Source organism: Mustela nivalis (genome assembly GCF_964662115.1).
Source record: "Mustela nivalis genome assembly, chromosome: 6".
In the NCBI taxonomy this organism is placed as follows: Eukaryota; Metazoa; Chordata; class Mammalia; order Carnivora; family Mustelidae; genus Mustela; species Mustela nivalis.
In genome coordinates this window covers 151,363,505-151,389,344 of record NC_139025.1, presented here as the reverse complement: position 1 = coordinate 151,389,344, position 25,840 = coordinate 151,363,505, and the positions used below count along the sequence as shown (strand labels likewise).

Sequence of the window (25,840 nt, the reverse complement as noted above, 5' to 3'; positions counted from 1 at the left end):
CTGCCTTTGGCTCAGGTTATGATTTCCTGGGATTGAGCACCCCCAGTTGGGCTCCTTACTCAGCGGGGAGTCTGCTTCTCCCTGTCCCTCTGCCCCCCCCCACCCCATGCTCTCTCTCAAATAAAAACAAAAAACAAAACAAAACAAATAACCCACAATCTTTTTACTAGCTATTAGCAATTGATATCTACTTTGTCAAATATTAAATTGTGTATAGTTCTGTTTCTAGACTCTTCATTCTTCTATGGCGAAATATATTTCATTTTCCTTTTTTTTTTTAAGCTTTTATTTATTTATTTGATGGAGAGAGATGACAGCGAGAGAGGAAACACGAGCAGGGGGAGTGGGAAAGGGAGAAGCAGGCTCCCTGCTGATAACGGAGCCCAATTCACGGCTCAATCCCAGGACCCTGGATCATGCCTAGAGCCAAAGGCAGATGCCTAATGACTGAGCCACTCAGGCACCCCTTCTTTCTTTCTTTTTTTTTTTTTTTAAGGTTTTATTTATTTTGTGGGGAGAGGGGCAGAGGGAGAGAGAGGGAATCCCAAGCAGACTCCCCCACTGTCCGCAGAGCCTGCCCCAGAGCTCAGTCCCACTACTGGAGCAGAAACCAAAAGTCTGGTGACACTCAACCCACTGAGCTACCTGGGTGCACCTGTATTTCATTTTTCTTGAGAAAATGTGTTGGACTTCATTTTCTTGTACTTACTGAGAAATATCTAAATGAAACTAACTTGATTTATTTTTTTTTTCAAGATTTTATTTATTTGACAGAGAACACAAGTAGGAAGAGAGGCAGGCAGAGAGGGAGAGGGGGAAGCAGGCTCTCTGCAGAGCAAAGAGCCTGCCTGATGCGGGGCTTGATCCCAGGACCCTGAGACCATGACCTGAGCCAAAGACAGAGGCTTAACCTACTGAGCTACCCAGGCACCCCAAAGCTAACTTGATTTTAGCACCGTACAAGTAACTTTCTTTTTTTTTTTTTTTTTTTCACAATTTTTCATTATTTGAAACTTGGAAAATTCTTGTTTCTCAGTGTTTCCTCAAGTTACATATTAGAGTTGATGTTGGCTTGGTAATTTTGCCTGTTATGTGGAAACTCTTGATTTATGTTATCTTTTTTGTTTTAGCTCTAGGAAGTTGTTGAACCTTTGTTAATTGGTTCTGATTTTTTATTCTGATTTATTATTGGTTATTATTGGTTTTATTTTGGGGTATCTGTTGGTAGGTTAGATCTGTATAGTTTGTTTTATGGCTCTTTATCATTTTGTCTGTTTTATCAGCATTCTAGATATGTGTCTCACATCTATCTTCTGATTTACTGATTTGATTTTTTTTTAAAGATTTTATTTATTTATTTGACAGACAGATCACAAGTAGGCAGAGAGGCAAGCAGAGAGAGAGGGGGAATCAGGCTCCCCGCTGAGCAGAGAACCTGATGTGGGGCTCTATCCCAGGACCCTGGGATCATGACCTGAGCCGAAGGCAGAGGCTTAACCCACTGAGCCACCCAGGCACCCCCTGACTTGATTTTCTAATGTCTTGATTTTTTTCCTGGTCTGTTAATGACAGTTGCTCTGTCCTACTGCAGTTTTCATTTTGGACTGTTAACTCCTTTTCCCTCTCTGTTCTTGTTAACAGATGAAATGGTCTTTAATTAGTTCATGAAGAATAGTGTGACACATATAGCATTCTTTTCAGGCAGAAGAAAGGAGCTTGCAGCCAGGAGTTGGGTTTAATACTTCACCAGTTCCCCTTATTTTCAGTAAGTCTTGGAGTGGGTGTGGCCACAGGAAACCAGTGTTAGTTGGCTGGCTAAGTGTGTGGATTGTCCAACAGTCAAGGTTGGGAAAGTCTAACTGGGCTAAGTGGGCCATCCATCTGATCAAATTTGGCATATATTTCTTGTCTTCAAGGTCAGAGTAACAGTTGTGTTTATATATTTTAATGTTCCCAGTGAAAAAATAGTAAAAATCTATTTGAGGGCCTACATTGGCATGTTCTAGGAATTTAATTTTCTGGCTTTGCATGGTGACCTGTCCCTGATTTCAGTGTAATTTCTTCTGCTTCAAAGTTTAGCACTTTGGGGATATCTGTCGGTGGCAGGACCTGTTTTGAACATTTTTAAGCCATGTGGCATTTGATAAACTAATTCCTCGCTGTTTGCAATTGAGCTGCTGAATAAACTCCTTCACGGGAAGTATTTGTATAAGAAAGTGCTGGTAGGCAAAGTGAGACCATCCGGAAGTGATTCATCTGACTGGGGCTGTTTGTTTAAAATTTGGGACTTGGTTGCCTAGAGACGGTATCTTTGAGCAGACTGAGTGAAGTGCCACTTGAGTACGGAGGCTTGGCTCCCCACCTGATTGAATCATGACTCTGCCGCTTGGTTTTTCTCCCAGAGGAGGTCCTGGTTTTCTGATTTGATCCCTTTGCCTTGACGTGTGTGATTCAAACATCATAAACATATAATAAGTGGAAGATCTGGTTAATGTTTTACTTTGGAGAAAAAGTTTACTTGCTTAAACTTGGATGTTTTTAATTTTTTCTTCTAATTCTATGTCAGGAAGAATTACTTTGTCATTTTTTAATAAGGCATTTTATTACAGAAACCTCAATAGATACTTTTACAACAGCTAAAAGGAAACAGACTAAAACCCCAAAACCCAACCCTGCAGTTTGCAAGGACGTCATACTAGAAGGTATTTTCTGTCTGCCTCAAGATCACGGTCCTCCTCTCCCTCTTCACTGTCACCCTTGGGACCATTTGTTACTATTTCGTGAGCAGTTACTGCACTCCTGGCGCTGTGCTTACCGCTTTCCTTGTGTGCTCTGACCAGCTAGTCTGGAAGCCCCTCGAGGTACTTATTCTTATCTACATTTAACAGAAAAGAAAGCAAGGCTGGAGGCTGACTCGCCCATCCAGTAAGTGGTAGATCCGGATTTCAGGTTTGGCAAGTACTTACAGGGTCAGTCTGCTACTTAGTTCTACTGCTTCTAAAAATACTGACAGCAGTCATCACTACCGGTAACGCAGCAGAATGATGATGGACTTGATATACAGCACAACTGTGAGATAGGCATTATTTTTACAGAGGGGGAAAAAATGAGTTAGTATCCCTCGCCTGATAGTCTTGTAACTCTCCGTGCATTTCTGAGCCTGCTCTGGGTGACCCTAGTACTACTGGTGCTGTCAGCCTCTCTAGGCCTGGAAGGGGCGACATGTCAGCCCACCGTTTAAGTCTACTGGTTCCTGGAGTTGGTAACTGCCAGGCTGTCCTATGGGCGAGGTACTGTCTGCGCCTGCCTGCTGCTTGCTGCGGTCTCTGGCTTGCCCCTCTGACTGTCTCACGACAGTTCTCTGATTGTCTCATGTCTTTGTTTTGTTTTGATTTGTCTCATAGCTTAGTGTCTGACTAGAGTGTTGGATTCTATCTTATACTTTCTTTATTCAGTGGAGAGCTAAAGATAGTGATGGACATACGTAAGTAGCTATTAAATGTTTGTTGATCTGGGGGGGCGCCTGGGTGGCTCAGTGGGTTAAAGCCTTTACCTTCTGCTCAGGTCATGATCCCAGGGTCCTAGGATCGAGCCCCACATCGGGCTGTCTGCTCGGCAGGGAGCCCGCTTCCCTCTCTCTCTCTGCCTGCCTCTCTGCTTACTTGTGATCTCTCTCTGTCGAATAAATAAATAAAATCTTTTTTAAAATGTTGATTGGTAAAAGATTTATTCATGCTTATGAGAGACGTAGTAAACATAGGGCCTCGTGGCTGGCTCAGCCATGAACATGCAGCTCTTGATGTCAAGGTTGTGGGTTTGAGCCCCAAGTTGGGTGTAGAGATGACTTAAAAAATAAAATCTAAAAAAAAAAATATGATGAACGTAAAATCTAAGTTTAGGGAATTTTGTAGGTGTCTAGAAGCATGATACTGGCCTGTGACAAATGTGTATGCTTAACTTTTTTGACCTAACTCCTGTTCACAAAGACTTTTCCTGGAAGTGGAAATGGATGCAATAGAGATGATGGAGTAAAATACGGGGGCTCTGGGGAGGCCAGAGAGTTCCCAATTGGTTTCCTTGTTCACAGCCTGGGATCTACTTTTGATTTAGCTTAGAAAAGCATTTCTTCTTCCCACTTGCTTGTTTTTTAAATAATGACCTCATGCAGACAGGAGTGGCAAACTGGATTGGAAATTGCCTTGGATCGTTTGGCAAGAGCTGTATTTTTTGGTGTTGTGGGTGGAGGAAAGTCCTGTCTAAAGGCCTCTATTTCTTCTTTACTCAGAATACCTTCCTGTTGACTCACTGGAAATCATAACGAAAAGCAGAAGGAGCACTGGAGAGGTAGCTGCCAGCCCAGGGCTTGGCTTCTGTTGGGGCAGATGTCTGGGGACTGAGAGGATGCTGGCTTTAGGCAAAATTGTAAGACTTTTGTAGTGGAAGGAAAATACTATTGTTGTAATGGGTATTTATCCATAACGTAGAAAATATCTGTTTCTGGGGATAATTAGCCACATCAAAATCAAAATATTCTCTAGAATAGGATTAATTAGTGTTCCTAAAAACTGAAGCAGAAGAAACTGAAGTATAAAGGGAGCTAATGGGGAAAAATTAGAAAAGGAAAAATTGAAAAGAAGGAGGAAAAACCGATGATCATTGTAGTAAAATGATATGAAAATAAATAGAAAAAGCCTCGGGGCGCTTGGGTGGCTCAGTCTTTAAGTGTCTGCCTTTGGCTCAGGTCATGACCCTGGAGTCCTAGGATAGAGCCCTACATCATGCTCTCCGCTCAGCAGGAAGCCTGCTTCTCCCTCTCCCACTCCCCCTGCTTGTGTTCCCTCTCTTGCTGTCTCTCTCTGTCAAATAAATAACAAATCTTAAGAAAAAGCCTCACAGTATAGCCAGTCATTTCATTATGAATAACATATGCCGGCACTCCTGGGTGGCTCAGTCAGTTAAGCAGCTGCCTTCTGCTCAGGTCATGATGCTGGGGTCCTGGGATCAAGCCCCTCATCCAGCTCCCTGGTCAGCAAGGAGCCTGCTTCTCCCTTTCTCTCTGCTTGCTGCTCTCCCCACTTTTGCCCGCTCTGTCTCTGTCAAATAAAATCAAATCAAAGCAAAACAAAACCCAAATAACATGCAGGTCAGATGACCTTTAGAACAGCTATACGGAAACAAAATATACTTACTACTTACAGGACTATTGCAACAAAATATCTTTCTGCCCTGAAAACATACTGTTCTATCATTAGTCTGGACAGTGTTTCTTAATCATTGGTTGAATTGGTAGTGCTAAGCAGTGGTTTGACTCTGAGGGTTTTCCTTTAAAAACTTGAGAATTCCCCCCAAAATATTTTTTAGGTAGATTTTAGTTTTTTAACTAAAACTTTTTTCCTAATCATTAAAAAAAAAAAGAGAGAGATAATACATGAACCTGTCTTAGAGTCTATGCTGGGGTATACAGTGAAAAGCTGTGTCCTAGCCACCCAGTTTTTCTCCAGATGGAACCACTGTCATGAATGCATGTGCTTCAGTATTCAGTACGTAGAGATACAAGTCACTTTTATTTCCTTCTTTAGAAGCGATAGTGCACTGTACATTTTGCTTTGCATCTTGTGACTTATTCCACATGAGTACATTAGAGTGCTGCATTTTTTTTAAAGATTTTATTTATTCATTTGAGAGAGAGAGAAAATGAGAGCAAGTGAGCACGAGAGGGGGAAGGTCAGAGGGAGAAGCAGACCTCCGCTGAGCAGGAAGCCCGATGTGGGACTCCATCCTGGGACTCCAGGATGATGACCTGGGCTGACAGCAGTCGCTCAACCAGCTGAGCCACGCAGGTGCCCTAGAGTGCCACATTTTTATCTCCACATTTGCACAGCTCTTCTGTGTATAGATTTAACCTACCGGTGCACATTTCCCCCAACTTTGTTATTATAAATAGTCTTCTAGTTAGCAACTTTTTGTATTTGCCATCTCATGCTTGTGCATATTCTTGGAGGGTAAATTTCTAAAAGTGGAATTTCGGAGTGTGTACATTTAGTTTTGATAAATATTGTCAACTTTCTCGGTGGAGGGTTGTTCCATCCTCAATATATGAGAGGGCTGGCTTACCCATAATTTTACCAGCCTGCAGTATGAATAGTTTTTTTGAGTATTTGTGAATTTTGGAGGTGAAAAATGGTATTTCCTTGTAGTTTCATTTTCAGATTATCTAATTTTGAGTGAAGCTGAGCATCTTTTAAAAAAACTTTAATTGGGGATCGAGCCCCACATCGGGCTCTCTGCTCAGCAGGGAGCCTGCTTCCTCCTCTCTCTCTGCCTGCCTCTCTGCCTACTTGTGATCTCTCTCTGTCAAATAAATAAATAAAATCTTTTAAAAAAAATAAATAAAATAAAAAACTTTAATTTTTTCTTTCTTTCCTTTTTTTTTTTTTAAAGGTAGGCTCCACACCCAATGTAGGGCTCAAACTTTTAAAACCATGAGCTGAAGAAACCATGTGCTCTGCCAACAGAGCCAGCCAGGCATCCCTGAGCATCTTTATACGTGTCTAAAAGCCAGATGTATTTCTTTTTCTGTCAACTGTTTTAGTTGAACTCTTTGCTCATTTTTCTGTTGAGTCATTGACTTTTTTTTTTATTTTAAAGATTTTATTTATTTGAGAGAGTGTGTAAGAGAATAAGCACAAGTGGGTTGGGGGCAGAAGGAGAAGCAGACTCTGCTGAGCAGGGAGGCCATTGTGGGCTCGATCCTGGGATTCCAGGATCATGACTTGAGCCAAAGGCAGGTGTTTAACCAACTGAGCCACCCAGGCACCCGGAGTTCTGGCTTTTCTTACTGACTTGTAAGAGCTCTTTATATATTGAGGGAATTGACTCATTGTTAGAGTCAATAGAGAATAAAAAAATTGACTCATTAATAGAATGTGTTTTAACAACATAGTTTTATTTCATTTTGTTCAGGTTTCCCACTAATGCTATTTCCCATTAATGGAACTACTCTGTCCTGTACCTAGACAGTCCATTTGCAACTATACCCCAGTATAGGATGTCACATTTTATCACTATTAAAGCTCATCATTAGATTCAAGGTATTTTGAAAGCAGAGCTGTCATGCAGTGTATTAACCCATCACTCCAGCAATAAGGCAAACTCAAATTCAATCAGTACATATCGCTGATAAGTGCCAATAAAAATGTTTTACCTGTAACACTCCCTAGAGAGCTTTCTTTGAATTTAAAACCTAATAGCTCCTTTCTTCATTGAGATAAAATTCGTAACATAAATTTGCCACGTTTAACCATTCTAAAGTATGCAATTCAATACTTTTTTTCCGTATATTCACAATGTTGTGCAGCCACTATGACTATTTAATTCCAGAAAATTTTCACCCCCAGAAAGCCCACACCCATTAGGCAGTCACTCCTCATCTAGCAGCTCTTTTTGAATATGGTTTATTCAACCGGCTCTATATCTTAACCTCCTTATAGCCTAGTCCACATTTATCCAACCTGTCACTGAAGTTGCATGAGACATACTTGTAAATGCCTTGCTAAAACCTACACATTACTGTGTTTCTCTGATTCACCAATCTGGTGACCCTGTCCAACAGGAAATGATGTTAATGTGAAAGGGCTTGTCTTGAGAAGTCCTAGCTGAATCCTAAGTGTCACTTCTTTCCTCACTAAGTGCTCATAAGCCATCTGTTTGACGTTATGCTAGGAATTCTGCCCAAGACTCATTTGCTAGACAACAATTTGTGATACCTTCTCTTCCTTTTTAATAATTAATACATTTGCCCTTCTCCACTTTTAAAAACCACATTAAGGGCGCCTGGGTGGCTCAGTGGGTTAAGCCACTGCCTTCGGCTCAGGTCATGATCTCAGGGTCCTGGGATCGAGTCCCGCATCGGGCTCTCTGCTCGGCAGGGAGCCTGCTTCCCTTCCTCTCTCTCTCTACCTGCCTCTCCGTCTACTTGTGATTTCTCTCTGTCAAATAAATAAATAAAATCTTTAAAAAAAAAATAAAAATAAAAACCACATTAAAACCAAAACAAAACAAAGCAAAAAACAAACAAAAAACAAAAAAACCACACTTCTGCCTAATGCCTTAAAGATTACTGATGACAGCTCATCAGTTATACCTACAATAATGGCTTTAATTTAAGCTAAGCCAAGAACATGAGAACTCTGAAGAATAGAAAGAAACTGCAGATAAAACATGTAACAGTTGAGAACTGACCATAAACATGCCCCAAATTCTTATATGAAGTAGTCTCTCAAATCCATCATTCTGGCAAAGAACAGCATTTCTCAATCCAATATATACTGGAACAGGAGGAGTACCTGAGTAGCTCAGTTGGTTAAGCATTGGGCTCTTGGTTTGGGCTCAGGTCAGGATCTCTGGATGGTAAGACCCAGCCCCTGGACTGGCTCTGCGCTCAGCAGGGAGTCTGCTTGAGATTCTCGCTCTCCCTATGCCCCCTGCTCAGCTTACAGTCTCCCTCTCTCCCTCTTTCTAAAGTAAATAAATAAAATCTTAAAAACAAAACCCCACAATTCTGGAACAAGAGTCCTTTTAAGAAGGATGGTCTGTGAGAAGAGTCTGATAGTAAACTAGGTTTGAGAAATACTGTTTACACTATCTTCTCCCTTGGAGAGTCAGAATTTACAGCCCATGATGAAGATTAACCCACAGAGGAAATAATCTCTTTAATTTGGCTTAATCCATGATTTCTGAAGTTTGACTACTAAACACTTTCTTTCTTAATTCCATAATACTCATTAGTAGAATATACCTCAAAAAATAGTGATCTGGAAAGTCAGCCACACAGTGTTCAAATCCTGAATTGTATTCTCCTTTAGCACAAAGAATAAATTATGTAGCTTGGCAAGTTGATTCATCTCTAAACAGTATATATGCCAAAGCTGTTAATCTAAAACCTGTTTCCTCAATGCCAACTTCATTACACACTGTTAATCTTTTTTTTAATGGCACAATACAACTTGCTTGAATGTACTCTGGAAAATTCTAGCTAATTTCTCTAAAATGATCTTTTTATGTTAAATTAATAGAAATGTGGCATATGCAAAAGGAAGAGGTTCTTTCACTGTCCTCTGTGTTGGTCAGGGGCTACCTGAAGTTGGTCTTCAGGTCTGGAGGCCATAATTTAAGAGGGATCTTGACAATAGTCTAGAGTAGGGATGGTAGATAGTGGCAGGATTCTTTCACACCTGCAGCAGGCCCTGCTGATAGATCAGAATCCTTTTCAACATAAGACCTGAGGAGCCACTCCCAATCAGTGGGAGTTGGTCCACTGGTTGAGACACGATTATTGCTCAAGGACTAGGGTATGTTGAATGAGCCTAACCAGAATGATCAGAGGTCTATAAATTACGATGTATGAGGAATCATTGCGAGGACTCAGATTATTTAATATGGAGACAGGAGTTAGGGGGACTCTAGAAATGTAGAATCTCAGAAGTGCAATAGTCATCCAGTATAGGAATTCATTCAACTGTTAACATCTTGCCTATGTTATTTTTTAAAAGATTTATTTATTTGAGAGAGAGAGTGTGTGAGCATGTGTGCAGAAGGGAGGGAGAGGGAGAGAGTCTTAAGCAGACTGTACTGGGTGCAGAGCTTGATCTCATGACCCTGAGATCACGACCTGAGCCAAAGCCAAGAGTCAGATGTTTAACTGGTGTGCCACCCAGGCCCCCCAACATTTTGCATACATCATTAAAAAAATCCCTGAAAAATGGAAGAGGGGTTCAATTTGTCACGTGTGGTCACAGAGGAACAGAACCAAGCAATGGAAATCTGCTTAATATGAGGAACTTTTTTTTTTTTAAGATTTTATTTATTTATTTGTTTGTTTGTTTATTTATTTAAGAGAGAGAGAGAGGAAGAACAAGTGGCAGATAGAGGGAGAGGGAGAAGCAGGGTCCCCATGAGCCAAAGTAGATTCTTAATCGACTGAGCCAACCAGGAGCTCCAAATACGAGGAACTTTATAACAATAAGAATAAAGATATGGTGGGGCACCTGGGTGGCTCAGTCGGTTAAGCGGCTGCGTTTGGCTCTGGGCATGATCCCAGGCTCCTGGGATCAAGCCTCGAATCAGACTCCCTGCTCAGTGGAGAGCCTGCTTTTCCCTCTCTCTCTTCCTGCTGCTCTCCTTCTTATGCTATCTCTCTGTCAAATAAAGAAATAAAACCTTTAAAAAAAAAAAAAAGAAAGATATGGTAAAATCTTTACCAAATATAAGGAACTTTATAATAGTAAGAAATCTCAAAAAAAAAAAAAATTCCCAAAAAATGTGCTTTGGAAAAATCCATGTTGCAAAAGATTTTTAAGCATAGACTGTACAACAGCTGATGGAAGATTTTGTTCTAACCTAAGTACTTCTTGAGTTACTCAAAACAGTTTTTATTTTCATTTCCTGTGTTACTAAGAGGTACTTTGATTTTAAATGAACATTAAAAAAAAAAAAAGATTTCATGATTTATTTGAGAGAGAGAGAGAGCACGAGACAGGGGAGGGGAAGAGGGAGAAGCCGGGAGCCTGACCGACGTGGGGCTGGATCCGAGGACCTCGGGATGGTGGCCTGAGCTAAAGGCAGATGCTCAGCTGCCTGAGCCACCCGGCGCCCCTAAGTAACTTGATAACATTCTGTTGCTCTTCTTCTTCTTTCTGACATGGCTGAAACACTGGGGAAAAGCACTTTGTATAAAATAAAACAGGTAGAAAGCATTTCTGGGCTCTGTTCAGGCCCCTCTGAACTAGAACTGCAGAAGATGACAGCAGCTTAATTCAGCCTGTCCTTAGTGGGTGTGCAGATTGATCGGCCGGATAGGGCATCACCATTTCAGAAGTTACTCAACATCAAAGGCTGAAAGGTCTAACTGATGTCACAAGACGACCTACAGCTGCCAGTGAAATGATGCAGTTAAATGTGTGAGAGTTTAGATGAGGGAAAGGTTATTTTATGGCTGAGTTTTGCAAGATAAGCTGAAATTAGAAGGGAGAGAAGGCAAAGTATAAATACACATGTTTTTGTCTTCCTTTAGAGTTGAGACTGTCTTTTTCTCCTTGGTATCCAGGAGCGCCCCTTCCACAGGGCTTTTCCACAAAGTAGATGATCATTTGAATTGGGGCAAAGTGTGTGGAGTGTGGGCGTCGGGGTGGTGAAGGGACTTTCAGTGTTGTGGGGATAGGAGCTTATGATGATATTAGTATTAGTACTTGGTTATGATTGAGACCTCAGTACTGTAGTCCTGAAGCCAGAGGGAAGGAACACTTTGTGTCGTTCAGTTACTTACCGAGCCCCATGCTTCAGAGATAAATCAGAAAAGGATCCCACCCTTATATACTTAAATAACTATATTAAGAGGGTAAGAGGTCAAGTTTATTTGTTTTTTTAAAGATTTTATTTATTTATTTGACAAAGAGAGCACAAGTGGGGGAGAGGCAGGCAGAGGGAGAAGGAGAAACAGGCTCCCTGCAAAGCAGGGAGAGCCCAATGTGGGACTCGAACCCTGGACCCCCGGATAATGACCTGAGCCGAAGGCAGTTGTTCAACCAACTGAGCCACTCAGGCACCCAGGAGGTCAAGTTTAGAGGGAGTTTGGAGGAAGGAGATCTTATTTCCAAGGGTAGATCATGGAAGAGTGCATGGAGGAGGTGACTTTTGAAAGTAACATTTGAATTGTCACATGTGAGGCTGATCAAAAATTTTACCAATCTGTATTCTCAGTAGTCCCCTCCATCCCTAGCTTCTCATTATGGCTTGATGACCTTCACTCTCTCTACAAGCTCTCTTAATTTCTCTGATCCTAACAAATTTATCCCATGTCATTTAGCCTTCCAGCTTTACCTTCCCTGTAGCAATTGGAGAAGTATCTTTCTTCCTCTTTTTTTTTTTTTTAAATTTTATTTACTTATTTGAAAGAGAGAGCACAAGAGCAGGAGTGGAGGGGTGGGGTGGTTGCAGAGGGAGAGGGAGAATCAGACTCCCTGCTGAGTAGGGAGCCAGACGTGGGGCTTGATCCCAAGATCCTGGGATCATGACCCGAGTTGAAGGCCAGTGTACCTGACTGAGCCATCCAGGCACCCAAGTCTCTATCTTCTATGCATGGTTTGGATCCTATCCCTTCTGTCTTCTAGGGTTGTTATTCCAGTATTGTTTTCTTAACTATAACTAAGGTTTTTTCTGCTGATTCTTTTCTCTGTAGTAATAAACGTCCTCATCCATTCAAAATCTACTCCCTTAATACTAGGCCCTACTCTGATTATTGTCCCTTCTTTTTTTCTTTTAGGAAAAATTTGTCTTTACTCCCCGTTGTCCACTTATTTATCTTGAACTCCTGTGGGTGTGATTTGTGTGCCCTCTTCCCCCACTGAAATTTCTCTTGCTCGAATCACTGATGACCTAATTGTTATGTCCGTTGGAAAATTTTCAGTACTATTTGAGAGAGAGAGAAAGAGAATGCACCCCCACACACACTGAGAGGGGAGGGGCAGAGGGGGAGGAAGAGAAAGCATCTTAAGCAGGCTCCACACCCGGGGAGAAGGCCAGTGCAGGGCTCAGTCTCCCGACCATGATTTCAGCTCATGGACCTGACCTGAAATCAAGAGTCAGATGCTTAACTGACTGAGCCACACAGGTGCTGGGCCAATATGTAGCTTTCTTAATCTCGGTGGCATATGACACTCTACTCTGTTCACTTCAGGAAATTTTCTCCCCTTTAACTGGGTGGCTTTTATACCTTTTTTTTTTTTTTAAGATTTTATTATTTGTCAGAGAGAGAATGAGCACAGCAGGAGGGGGGCAGCAGGCCGAGGGAGAAGCAGACTCCCCACTGAGCAGGGAGCCTGATGCAGGACTCCATCCCAGGAGCCTGGGATCATGACCTGGGCGGAAGGCAGATGATTAACTGACTTAGACACCCAGGCCCCCCAGCTTTTTATACTTTTGAATTTTAACCTTTGTATATATATTGCCTGTCAGAGAAAGTAAAGTGAAAGTAGCACCTCCTCCAGGGAACACCCACCCTTACTCCAGGTCTGAATTAGATGTTCCTGTCTTGTGTTTCTGCCACTCCTCACCACCGTATCTTTTTTATATAACTTTTCACAATATATTATAAACGCCTTATACTTTTCTCTTCCCCAATATACTGTGAGCCTCAGAGGGGAAGGAGTATGTCCTCAGTGAGTATGACAGTTAACCTCTCCGTGATCTGTTCTCACTAAGTACTAGATCTGAAAATTAAATTTCTGACCCATGACTTGTTCTGCAGGCTCCCCTTGTTCCCCCAGGGCTCCAGCAGCTGCAGCCATAGGCGCTGAGGACTGAGAAGTGCTTTTGCGAAGAAATAACTAGCTGTCTGCTGCCTCATAGAGGACTCTCTCCTGGTCCTTTTCTCCCATGCTGCTCACGGCCAGCCGTGACCGCAGCTGCTGAGATTTCGGATCACCTGAGGTCAGCTCAGCTGGAACATTTATTTTATTTTTCCACTTAAGGTTAAAAGGTCTTTCACGCTTTGTGATAGATGGTAAAGTAAAGATGGAGGGCTTGGTAGGTCAGCGTGGTAGTGTTTCCCTGGGGTCTGCATCTGAAGACTCTGGGAATGTGCAGTTAATCCTTTTAGCCCAGGGACTCTAAAAAAAACTTCATTGAAGTAATAATTTACATGCCATAAAGTTCTCCTATTTTTTAATGTACAACTTAATGATATTTAGTAAGTTGACCAAATAGTGCAGTTGTTACCTTAGAGTAGTTTCCATCACCCCAGGAAGAAAGGGGCTCTTGAAAGAGGATAACCATTAACATTTAATTTCTGCCTGTGGACTTGATACAATTTATCTGGTTCAGCAAAGAGTAGTTTCTCTTCTGTTTCTCACTCTTTCTTACAGCTGTTCAAATTGGCTTAATTCACACTAAAGTTTCTTTTAAAGGAGAAACTGTCAAGGTTTCTCATGTGCTTGCAGGGCTTGGAAAACAAGCCTTTATCATTTCTTGGATTACTGCTGGTGCTTCCCTCGATCTTCCTCACCCCTTAGGATACCTCCTCATCCATATGATCCGTACTGCTTGGAGTGACCGCTCAAGTTATATCCGATCATTTCATTTTTTTTTTTTTTTCAAAGGAGCCTCCTTGCCCAGTGTGGAGCCCAGTGCCCAGTGCAGGGCTTGAACTCAGAACCTTGAGCTCAAGACCTGACTGAGCTGCCCAGGTGCCCCTGATCATTTCATTCCCATTTCAGATCCCTCAGAGGGTCTGCACGTTCTCTCCCCTTGGCCTGACATGTTCGCCCCCCTGACCACCACCATCACCACCACCCCACCCCACACATAGTCCTTCAAGACCTAAATGCCCTTCTCTCTGAGAAAGTAGCACTAATGCCCTTCCTTCTTTAGCTGGTCAGTTCTCAGTCGAATACTCTGCCTTTGTTTCTCTTAAGACGTGTTCCTACCATGCTGGGTTGAAATTACTAGGCTGTTTCCAGTGCCTCAATGGTGCTTAGACATGTTGGCGTCTGAGTAAAATCCTGATTGCCAGGAAGAGACTGCCCAGCTTGGGACGTTTTCAGCAGCGAGTAACCCTGGCATGTGGGGGTATCTGCTGTGCAAGCGGGGTGTGGTGACCAGAGGAGCGGCTCCTGGAGGAACCGAATCTCGATGGTTTGGAGTAGTCATTTCCGGCATTGGTATGTTCCCCTCTGTATTGCACCGAGCTGGGAAACCACTGAAGTCACATGCTCAGCAGAACCCGTTCAACTTGTTTCCTCCTCACAGACCCCTAATTCACATTCCCACCCTGATTGTTTTCTCCCAGTGCATGCTGGAGGTCTGGGCTTGTTTCAGGGCTTACCGCACCAGTTCTCTGAATACTGGTTTCTTTGTCTTGCTGCGGGCTGGAACGGGTAGGGCCCAGCCTGCAGTCCCTTTGACAGATGCTCTCTGCAGGACAAGGAAGGCAGGGTACTGGGTGTTCCTGGGATCTGGCTCTTGCACACACGTCCTCCTGTATGTGGAACACGGGTGCACAGCGCCCATGACTTAGGGCCCATGGGTGTGGGTTTGCATATAGCATCTCAGTTAATGCTCACAACTACCGTGTTTTTACGGACAGGAAACTGAAGCTCAGAGAGGCTAGTTAGGTAAATTGTCATTCTTACTTCCTTCCCTCATTACGCAGGGAAGAACTGGGTCTGTTCCTCCTCCATAACTAGTGCCCCCGTGTTCTCTAGAACGTTGCCTTCTTCCTTGGCTCTTTATGTCTCGTCTCTTCGGTCCCCTCAGCACGTGTTGCTTTCTTGCAGCCTGCAATTAAGTGCCTCTTCCTGAGTCATAAAGAGAGAGAGGTGCCTTCCTAGGACATGCCACCACCTCAGACCAACCCTTTCTCCATTCCTCCAATTTCTCTTCCCTTCTTAAACTTCCTGAAAAGGAAGTCTGCCTTGGCTGTTTCTAGTTCCCCCTAGAATTTGCTTTTCTGGTTGTAATCTCCCTTCCCCTGCTCACCACTCCACTAAGATGCCCCTTCATGGGGGTCACAGATGGCCTTCTTCCGTGTTTGGTACATCCTTTTCCCTAGGCCATCCGTCTCTCTGCAGCATCAAAGTTGGTGACCTCTCCCAGCTTCCGGCAAAGTTCTCCTTCCCTGTGGTCATGCGATTCTCTCATGTTTCTCATTTTACCTTAGTAGCCCCTGTTTGTAATACATTTAAGTGTTGGTGTTGGTGTTCTCTGAGGCACAGTCTTGACTTTTTTTTTAAGTTATTTATTTATTTATTTAAGTCACCTCTACACCAAACATGGGGCTCGAACTCACGACCCTCAAGATCAAGAGTCACATGCTCCTCTGACTGAGCCAGCCAGGCATCCCCTGGCCGTATTATATGTTGCTTTACGGTCCGTTTCTCTGGTGAGCTCATCCACCCCCCCCCCCCCCCCCCCGCACCATGGTGCCACTCTTCACGCCTTATCTCCAGCTGGGTCTGCCCCCTGAGTTTTCCAGACTTGTGTTTCCACTGCCTGCAGGTTGTCACCACCTGACGTCCTGTTCGTGTTTCGAGCTGAACACGTTTCCGGCCTGAATTTATCATTCTGGCCTGCTTCTGCCGGTGGCCCCGCCTCGCTGCCTGGCATCCTCTTTCATTTAGTCATCCGCACCACAAGTCACCACATCATCTTTTAAAATAAAACAACCTTTTGCCTTTTATAGAAGTTTCTGAAAGTTTACTAAACATGGTACATGTTGCCAGATTTTCTTCTGGAACAGTGTGAGAATGTGGGGTTTCCCCACATATTGGACAATAATAAGTCACTATTGTTCCTTATCTTTGCCAGTCTGGTAGCCAAATAATGGTGTTATTGTTACTTTAATTTGCATTTCTTTGATTAGTAGACTAAGAATTTTTCCTGTAATTATGGCCATTTACTTCTTTCGTGAGTTGCCTGTTTATGTTTCTATATTTTTCTAGGGAAATATTTGTCATTTTATTTATTTCAAGCATTTAAAATGTATATAGGAGATTGTTAATTTCTTGTTATGTTGCAGAGTTTTCCCTCCAGTTTATCTTTTCTCTAAAAAAATTTTTTTAATTGCCTTAAGTTTAATTTTTAAAAAAATTTATGTATTTACTTGTCAGAGGGATAGAGAGAGAGAGAGAGCATGATAGTGAGCACAGGCAGGGGGAGTGGCAGGCTGAAGGAGAAGCAGGCTTCCTGCTGAGCAAGGAGGCTGATGTGCTACTTGATCCCACCACCCTGGGATCATGACCTGAGCCAAAGGCAGACGCTTAACCAACTGAGCCTCCCAAATGTCCTGAAGTTTAACTGCTTTTTATGTAGCCACTTTATTCCCCCCTCACTTTTTCTTTCTTTTTTTTGGGGGGGGGGGTAGAGCCCAACACAGGGCATAAACCCAGGACCCTGAGCTCAAGATGTGAGCTAAGATCCAGAGTCAGTTCCTTAACTGACTCAGCTACCCAGGCGCCCCTCCCTCTTCCTTTATATCTGCTGCCATAAATTTGTTTGAAAAGGCTTTTCCCATTTCAGGATTGTACAACCATTCATCTGTAATTTTTCCCTCCTTTTATCTTACTCTTTAAATTCTCTAATCCATTGTTTAAATTTAAATTTAATTTTTTTTCAGTTAACTCTACCCCCAGCTTGGGGCTGGAACACATGACTGAGATGAAGAGCTGCATGCGCCACTGACTGAGCCGGCCAGGCCCCTTGAACCCGTTTGATGTTCTGTGTCATTAGCAAGATGTGAAGTCAGGACTTAACTTTGCTTTTTGCCCCCCCCTTTTCTTTTCCTGTTGTCTATAAAGCCATTGTCTCCCACTCCTAGCCCTTACTTACAGCTGTTTAACCAGCTGTCAGGAGGGGTCAGTTTTTCCCTTGTAATTGCTCACCAGTTTTCTTTCCCTTCCCACCATTGCCCTAGTCAAGGACCTTACTGGATTCCTCTGACCAACCCACTCTTCTATTCGAAAACTTCGGTGGTTCCCACTGCCTGAGAATTAAAATGCTGGTGCTCCAGATACATCTCTACTACAGTAACTCATCATTCCCCAAATACACTATTTATTGTCATGCCTTACTTATTTATTTTTTAAAAGTAATTTCTACATCTGATAGGGGGCTTGAACTTTCAACCCTGGAATCAAGAGTCATATGCTCTGCCAACTGAGCCAGATGGGCGCTCCTGTTTTTGTGCCTTTTTGCCCTTCATTTTTGCTTTATCTCAGATGTCTCCTTTTCCCATTTTTCTTCTCTCCAAATATAATTTATCTTATAAAGCCTAGTTGAAATATCATCCCATTGTAGCTAGTTGTTTAATCACCTCTGTTCCCGGGGGTGATCTCCTTGAAGGTGGTTGCAGGCATTTAGCACATCTCAAGCTGCTGATAGCTCTTGCATGGTGTAGTCTATTAGAAATGTGTCCTACAGGGCACAAGGGTGCCTGGGTGGCTCAGTCATTTAAGTGTCTGCCTTCGGCTCGGGTCATGGTCCCAGGGTCCTGGGATCGAGCCTCACATTGGGCTCCCCGCTCAGCAGAGGACCTGCTTCTCCCTCTCCCTCTGCCTGCTGTTCTGCTTACTTGTGCTCTTTCTTTCTCTGTCAGATAAATAAATAAAATCTTTAAAAAAAAAAAAAAAGGAAAGAAATGTGTCCTGGGGCACCTGGGTGGCTCAATTGGTTAAGCGGCCCACTCCTGATCTCAGCTCAGGTCATGATCTCAAGGCCCTAGGATTGAGCTCTGGCTGCACTGGGCTCCGAGCTCTGCGGGGAGTCTGCTTGATTCTCTCTCTCCCTCTGCCCCCGCCACTCTTTTTCTGTATATATAATAAATCTTAGGGGTGCCGGGGTGGTACCCCTAAGCATTTGCCTTTGACTCAGGTCATGATTCCAGGGTCCTGGGATCGAGCCCCAGATCGGGCTCTCTGCTTAGTGGAGAGACTGCTTGGCCCTCTCCCTCTGCCTGCCACTCCCCCTGCCTGTGCTTTCTCTGTCAAATAAGCAAATAAAATCTTAATAAATAAATATGTAGGGACGCCTGGGTGGCTCAGTTGGTTAAGCAGCTGCCTTCGGCTCAGGTCATGATCCCAGCGTCCTGGGATCGAGTCCCACATCGGGCTCCTTGCTCCGCAGGGAGCCTGCTTCTCCCTCTGACTCTGCCTTCCACTCTGTCTGCCTGTGCTCGCTCTCTCTCTGACAAATAAATAAATAAAATCTTAAAAATAAATAAATAAATAAATATGTATATAAATAAATCTTAAAAAAAAAAAAAAGAAAGAAAATGCTGCCCTGAATGGATGTGTAGCCATCAGAGTGGACAGGTGTTTTTTTGAGAGGTGATTTAAGGGGCGCCTGAGTGGCTTCTGCCTTCTCAGGTCATGATCCCAGGGTCCTGGGACTGAGTCCTGTGTCAGGCTCCCTGCTCACCGGGGAGTCTGCTTTTCCCTTTCCTCCCCACTTACACTCTCTCGCTATCTCTGTCTCTATCTCTCACATAAATAAGTAAAACCTTTAAAGAAAAAAAAGTTGATTTAAAATATGTATAAAACAGAGCTCCATAGAAATAGGCTATATGTGAGAGGTAGATAAGATTATTATTTATGAGAATTGTGATCTATTTATATTAAAAACAAACCTTTATATAAACTCTCATTTTTCACACTAATTGTGTCATTGTCACCAGTGCTTAGTGTTTAATGGGCTTTTCTCCGGGTGCTTGATACAGGAAAGTCCACTGATGAGGTTGGGTACTGTGGGGCAGGGTGCTTCAGGAAGTCCAGCTTCAGAACCTGAGGTTTTGTTAGTGAATGTTCTGAGGTGGTAGCTATTACAGTTATTGAAGGAGACAGTAGATTGTAACAAGAGTTTGGGTTTTATTTATTTATTTATTTGACAGACAGATCACAAGTAGGCAGAGAGGCAGGCAGAGAGGGAGGGGGAAGCAGGCTCCCTGCTGAGCAGAGAGCCCAATGCGGGACTCGATCCCAGGACCCTGAGACCATGAACTGAGCTGAAGGCAGAGGCTTAACCCATTGAGCCACCTCAGCTCCCCTTGTCATTCCTTTTTAACAAACAAAGAAACTGGCTACGTGACTGTCTTGATAAGGGACAGGTTATAAATCTGCGTCTCTCTCTCTCTGTTTATTTTAACTCTTTTTTGAAGATATATTTATATATTTTAGAGAGAGAAAGTGTGCAAGTAGGGGAAGGGACAGAGAGAAGGAGACAAGCAGATTCCTTGCTGAGCAGGGAGCCTGATGTGGGGATTAATCTCAGGATGCTGAAATCATGACTGAATCAAAACCAGGGGTTGGATGCCCAACCAGCTGAGCCACCCAGCTGCCCCTAAACCCAGGTCTCTTAAAGTCCAGTGCAGGCCACGTTATATACGTGTGTGTGTGTGTGTGTGTGTGTGTGTGTGTGTGTACTATATATATTTCTTTTAATTTAAATTGTGTATCATGCATCATTGGTCTTGGATATAGAGCTCAGTTATTTGTCAGTTGCATATAACTCCCAGTGTGCTTCATGGCCACATTATATTTTGAATTCCATGTGTTGTCTTGCTCCACAGGGCGGCTTAGGGTGCCAAAGGGGAACAGGTGCTGGTTTAGTAAAAACTTCTGGCTGGTAGAATCCAGAAATGAACGTTTGGTTATACATCAGCAGCAGCAGTCAGGCTCATGAGAGGATTTGAAAGCATTCAGGCATGAAAGTGGTTGAGTAAGTGGGAGGTGGAGGGAGTGGAGGAGTTGGGGCAGAGGAGGAGGTCTTTTTTTTTTTTTTTTTTTAATTCATTTGACAGACAGAGATTACAAGTAGGCAGAGAGGCAGGCAGAGAGAGAGAGGAGGAAGCAGGCTCCCTGCTGAGCAGAGAGCCCAACTCGGGGCTTGATCCCAGGACCCTGAGATCACGACCTGAGCAGAAGGCAGAGGCTTAACCCCTTGAGCCACCCATGCGCCCCAAGGAGGAGATCTTTAGTGAGATTTCCACCCGAGGGATTCTGTGCTGAACATAAGAACTGGCAAAAAGTTGTGTTGCCAGTGATTTATAGAGAATGCATAGACTGGGGGAAGGGCAAGGGGAGAGGGAGAAGCAGGCTCTGCACTGAGATGGGAGCCCCAGGCCGCAGGGCTCTACCCCAGGATCCTGGGATCATAACCTAAGGGTCTAAAGCAGATGCTTAGCCAACTGAGCCACCCAGGCGTTTCTAGGTTTATTTACTTTCTCATTTTTAGCTTTATGTGGTATAATTAACATAAAATTATAGGATATTTAACGTGTACAGAAATAACGTATACATTGTGATTTGTCATATGTGTACATTATGATAGGTTTAGGTTTTATTTTCTTTTTGTGAGAATGTTCAAATTCTACTCTCTTGGCAAATTTTAGTTACACAAGAATTGTGGTCCACAACAGTCCCCGTGTTTTACATTAGAGCCTCAGATCTCATCCTCTTTTTTTTTTTTTTAAAGATTTTATTTATTTATTTGACAGAGAGAAATCACAAGCAGGCAGAGAGGCAGACAGAGAGAGAGAGAGAGAGAGAGAGAGAGGAGGAAGCAGGCTCCCCGCTGAGCAGAGAGCCCGATGCGGGACTCGATCCCAGGACCCTGAGATCATGACCTGAGCCGAAGGCAGCGGCTTTAACCACTGAGCCACCCAGGCGCCCAGATCTCATTCTCTTATGTGTGAGAGTTTGTACCCTTTTGGCAACCTCTCCCTATTTCCTTTACCCCATGGCAACTACTTTTAGACTGTGTTTCTATGAGTTTTCTTTTGGTGTTTTTTTTTTTTAGATTTTATATATGAGCAATACTGTGAAGTATAATGCCCCCAGGTTCATCTGTGTTGTCACAAATGGAAGGATTTCCTTCTTTCTCATGGCTGAATAATAGACCAGTGTGTGTGCACGTGCGCGTGTGTGTCTCATCTTCTGTATCCATTCATCTGTTGATGGGCACGTCTCTTGTTTCCTTATCTTGACTATTCTGAATGATGCTGCAGTGAACACGGGAGTGCAGATAATCTCTTCCACAGTTGCTTTCATTCCTTCGACTGTTTACTCAGAGTCGGGATCGCTGGATCGCAGGCAGTCCTGTTTTTAATTTTTTAAGGAAATGCCACATATCTCCTTAAGTGGCTGTACCAGTTTACACTCCCACCAGTAGTGCACACGGGTTCTCTTTTCTCACATCGTTCCCAACACTTGTCTCTTGCCCTTCTGATGATGACTGTTCTAAGTGTCAGGTGATGTCTCGTTGAGGTTTTCATTTGCATTTCATTTCATTTGCTGACAGTTAGCACCTTTTGTACATCTTCTTTGGGAAAATGTCTGTTCACTTTCTCTGCCCATTTGTAAATTGGATTGCTTGGGTTTTTGCTCTTCGGTTGCATGAATTCTTTAATTTTTTTGGATATTAACCTTTTATCAGATACATGATTTGCAGATGCTTTCTTCCTTTTCGTAGGTTGCCTTTTCCTTTTATTGGTGGTTTCCTTTGCCTGTGCAGAAGCTTTTTGTTTGGTTTAGTTCCACTTCTGTTTATTTTTGCTCTTGATGCCTTTGCTTTTGCTGTCAAATCCAAAAATATTATTGCCAAGACTGACGCTAAGGAGCTTACCTGTGATATTTTCTTCTAGGAGTGTATGGTTTCAGGTCTTAACGTTAAGTTTGTAATCCATTTTGAGTTGATTTTTGTGTGTGGTGTAAGGTAGGGATCTATGCAGATTTATTTAAAAATGTATTTATTAAGCAAGGGGTACCTGGCTGGCTAATTTGGTAGAGCATGTGACTTGATCTCAGGATTGTAAGTTTGAGCCCCACAATTTGGTGTAAAGATTACTTAGAAATAAAATCTTAAAAAAAATAAAATGTATTCAAAAAGCTAAATTAAATGCTTATGTTTTATAAGAAAGCTTTGTGTCTGAGTTGAAAATCAGTGTGAACTTACACTAAATACCTAAAACCCCATTTAGTGGACAGAATCTGGAGAGATACTAGACTTTTTCCTGTATAGGATACCTGCAACTTGGTCCTGTTCATTCTGCTCTGTGGGGCTCAGCCCTGTTAGGTTTTTGGAGTGATGGGATAAGAGTAACAGTGGTCTAGTGAAGAGGATTATCAACTAGGAATCAGGGACCTGATTGATTCTGCCTTTGCCGGTAGCTAGTAGTTGACTTGGACAGATAGACCTTATACTTATAAAATGAGGGGGTTGTATAAGTAGATACAGCCTTTGGACAAGCTTTTGAACAATAAAAAAAGTTTCTTTAATGTTTATATTTCTTTAATTTTGGAGTTAGACTTCTAAGGTCCTTTCCTTAGGAGTTAATTCTAAATACAGCAGAACATTGTGCACAAAGATGTTCCTTGCAGTATTATTTAATACCTGAAACTGTTTGGAAGTGACATAAGTGTCCAACATAGGTGGCCAGTTAAGCACTTTGGAGAATTTTTGTGTAACTCAGTCTTCAGAAATTATATAATAACATGGAAAATATTCATAAAATATTGAGAGGTGTCTACTAATTTTCTTTAATGAATATGTATTATTATATTGAAAGAACAAAACAAAACCCAAAGGGATTTGCCCTAGAAGTGCTTTAAGTTCTTGGCTATCATCTTGTGATTCTGTGGTTTAGTGGCAGAGGAGGAAATCTCAGATGGGCTGTGGAGGACCGAAAAGGGGGTTTGTTGAATCTTCTCAGGACTATAGTAGAATCTCTACTTCAGCTAATATTAACAATTAGAGTAACATAGCATCCTACTGAGTGCTCTTCATTTTTCAAAGCAATATGGTCCCGATTTAACTTACTTTTTAAACTTAATTCTTATAAATGAAACCCATTGATACTCTCTTGTGAGACAGAGGTTCCCACCCTGTGTGTGGGAATATGGAGGGCAGTTTTGGGTTTGGGGCATGGAGAGACACTTCTGTATTTTGCCTGTTTATTCTAGCTCTTCCTTACCCCTTTTCATCAGATCACAGTTGCCTCTTCTTCTTCTGGCCTGACATTTCTGTGATGTGCAAGGTATTCTCTTCCACTCTACAAAACTAGCTGTTAATCAGGCCTGCTTTACAGCAGTTTGCCTCAGGAAGGCGTGGATAAAAGCTTGTGGGAGATGACGCTGTGGTTCCTTCTTTGACTTTGACTTTGATGTAGTCATCTCAGAGAAGAACCGAAACGCCTTTGGTATCTAGCCTCATTCAAGGCAAAAGTATTGCGCTGTGCTCTTTATCCACAGTCTATGTGTTTACCTTGTTTTGAGGAGAAAATAAGTAATTTTTTCTTCATTACATGGTGAAGGGCTGTTCTTGGATTAGACTGCAGTTGTTCTAGGCTTGTTTCTGTTAATGAGAACACAAGTTCCACTGTCCCTTGAGAGCTGGGATTGGCAGGAGCCATTTGCTGTATCCTTTTTAGCAAGAAAATATTGGAAGGCTGGTAACAGGAGATGAATCCTGGACTACAGCTCTTTTCCATACCAGTGAGCTGTATTCTTTTCCACTTTGCCCTTCTGGTCGTTGGGCTCTTGCAGAGGTTTGGATTTTGTAGCTCTTACCCATTGGTATCTGTCTTAACTACCGTGGCAGCCCTTCTGGAAAACTCATTTGTGTGCTCCTACCACCCCCCCCCTCACCCCCACCACCTCCAACAGCCGTGATTTAAGTTCCCAGTACCTGAAAGAAAAGCCAGAGGTAAAAACTTATTATCACTGGGTATAGGGAATGATGAGAAAATTCTCTGGCCCATGCATACACCCCAGCCAGTATTTATTTAAATACATACTATGACTATTTTTAGAACTTGAGAAACACAGAGAAATTGTTCCTTTTCCTTACTGTTTTGTAAAAATTCTGAGCAGTAACCTCAGTTTGGAAAGTCAGAATTAATACAAGAAAGTCTATTCTGAATTATAAAAGTAGCAATTTATAGAACTATCATAAATCTAAGGTCTGAGCAATTTATTAATAAAAGAATCATAAACATGCATACGGGAAGCCTGGGTAGCTCAGTTGGTGAAACATCTGCCTTCAGCTCAGGTCATGCTCTCAGAGTCCTGGTGGTCCCAGCATCAAGCCCCTGCTCAGCAGGGAGTCTGCTTCTCCCTCTCCCTCAACTCTCTCCTCGCCCGCCCCCTTGGTCTCTCTCTCTCAAATAAATAGTCTTTTAAAAAAGCAGAACCATCAGGGTGCCTGGATGGCTCAGTTGATAAGCATCTGCCTTGGGCTCAGGTCATTATCCCAGGGTCTTGGGATCAAGCTCCACATGGGGCTCCCTGCTTGCTGGGAAGCCTGCTTCTCTTCCTCTGCTGCTCTCCCTGCTTTGTTCCTATTCTCGCTCTGGCTCTCTCTGTCCAAAAAAAAAAAAAAAAAAAAAAAGCCAAAGCATCGCCTTTAAATGACTTTTATTTTCCTACACGTATGTTGATAGAAAATACATGCAGATGTGCATTGTTTTATCTTGAGCCTCCCTGAAATCTCTTGAGAAATGTTTTAGGGGAAAATGCAGTCTCCTCCCCCACCTCTGACAAACACACATTCATTTTTACTGCATTTCCTTCCCTGTTTCAGTTGAGATCATTGACTATTCATGTAACCCCCAAACAGCCTTAAAAGCTGGACCTAGAAATTCTTTGTGGATTCTGAAACTGGAAGAGAACATACATTCGAATTTTTGAACAACTGAAGTGCTGCCATCAGCTACACATGGCTTTTCTTAGGAGTTCTGCAGGAGTGACCTCGGGTTAGGGCCTGAGGTTTCTGGGCAGTCAGGGGCTGGGGAGCCAGTTAGCTCTACTGCCACAGAAGAAAGCAGGGTAGAGAAGAAGGTGGCTTTGTTGCTCAGGAGTTTTCCAGTCTTTTCCTAAGACTGGGTCAGGACAAGGATGTGTGTGAAATTGGATCTTAAAAGAGTGTTGCTTATGTGGAACTTAAACTCCAGGGAGAATGGAAATGAGTCTCAAAAGTCTCTTAAGGAGGGGATCAGACCCTTCCTCTGTTGTCACGTCCTCTCCCTTTCGTGCAGGTGGATGGAAGCGTGCCTCGGGGAAGACCTGCCTCCCACCACAGAACTGGAGGAGGGGCTTAGGAATGGGGTCTACCTTGCCAAACTAGGAAACTTCTTCTCTCCCAAAGTGGTATCCTTGAAGAAGATTTACGATCGAGAGCAGACCAGATACAAGGTGAGTCCTTCCTTGCTTGGGGCTTAAATTTCCTTAAACTTGAAAGAGAAGATTTGTGGACTTTATCCTGTCCCAGAGTTATTGAGAAATATGTGTGAGTGTGTGTG

At 42.8% G+C, this 25,840-nt stretch overlaps 1 protein-coding gene across 3 annotated transcripts in view; it reads left to right on the top strand.

Moving 5' to 3' along the window:
* Positions 1 to 25,840, top strand: part of IQGAP1 (IQ motif containing GTPase activating protein 1) — a 101,387-nt gene that overhangs the window by 9,458 nt on the left and 66,089 nt on the right. For 2 of the 3 annotated variants that reach the window (XM_082736140.1, XM_082736141.1), the window contains exon 3: positions 25,577 to 25,733. In XM_082736140.1, coding sequence (XP_082592266.1) covers positions 25,577 to 25,733 — 157 coding nt within the window. Of the gene's footprint in view, positions 1 to 10,861; positions 14,984 to 25,576; positions 25,734 to 25,840 lie in introns of those variants that run through there. The other variant, XM_082736139.1, reaches the window with a different exon arrangement.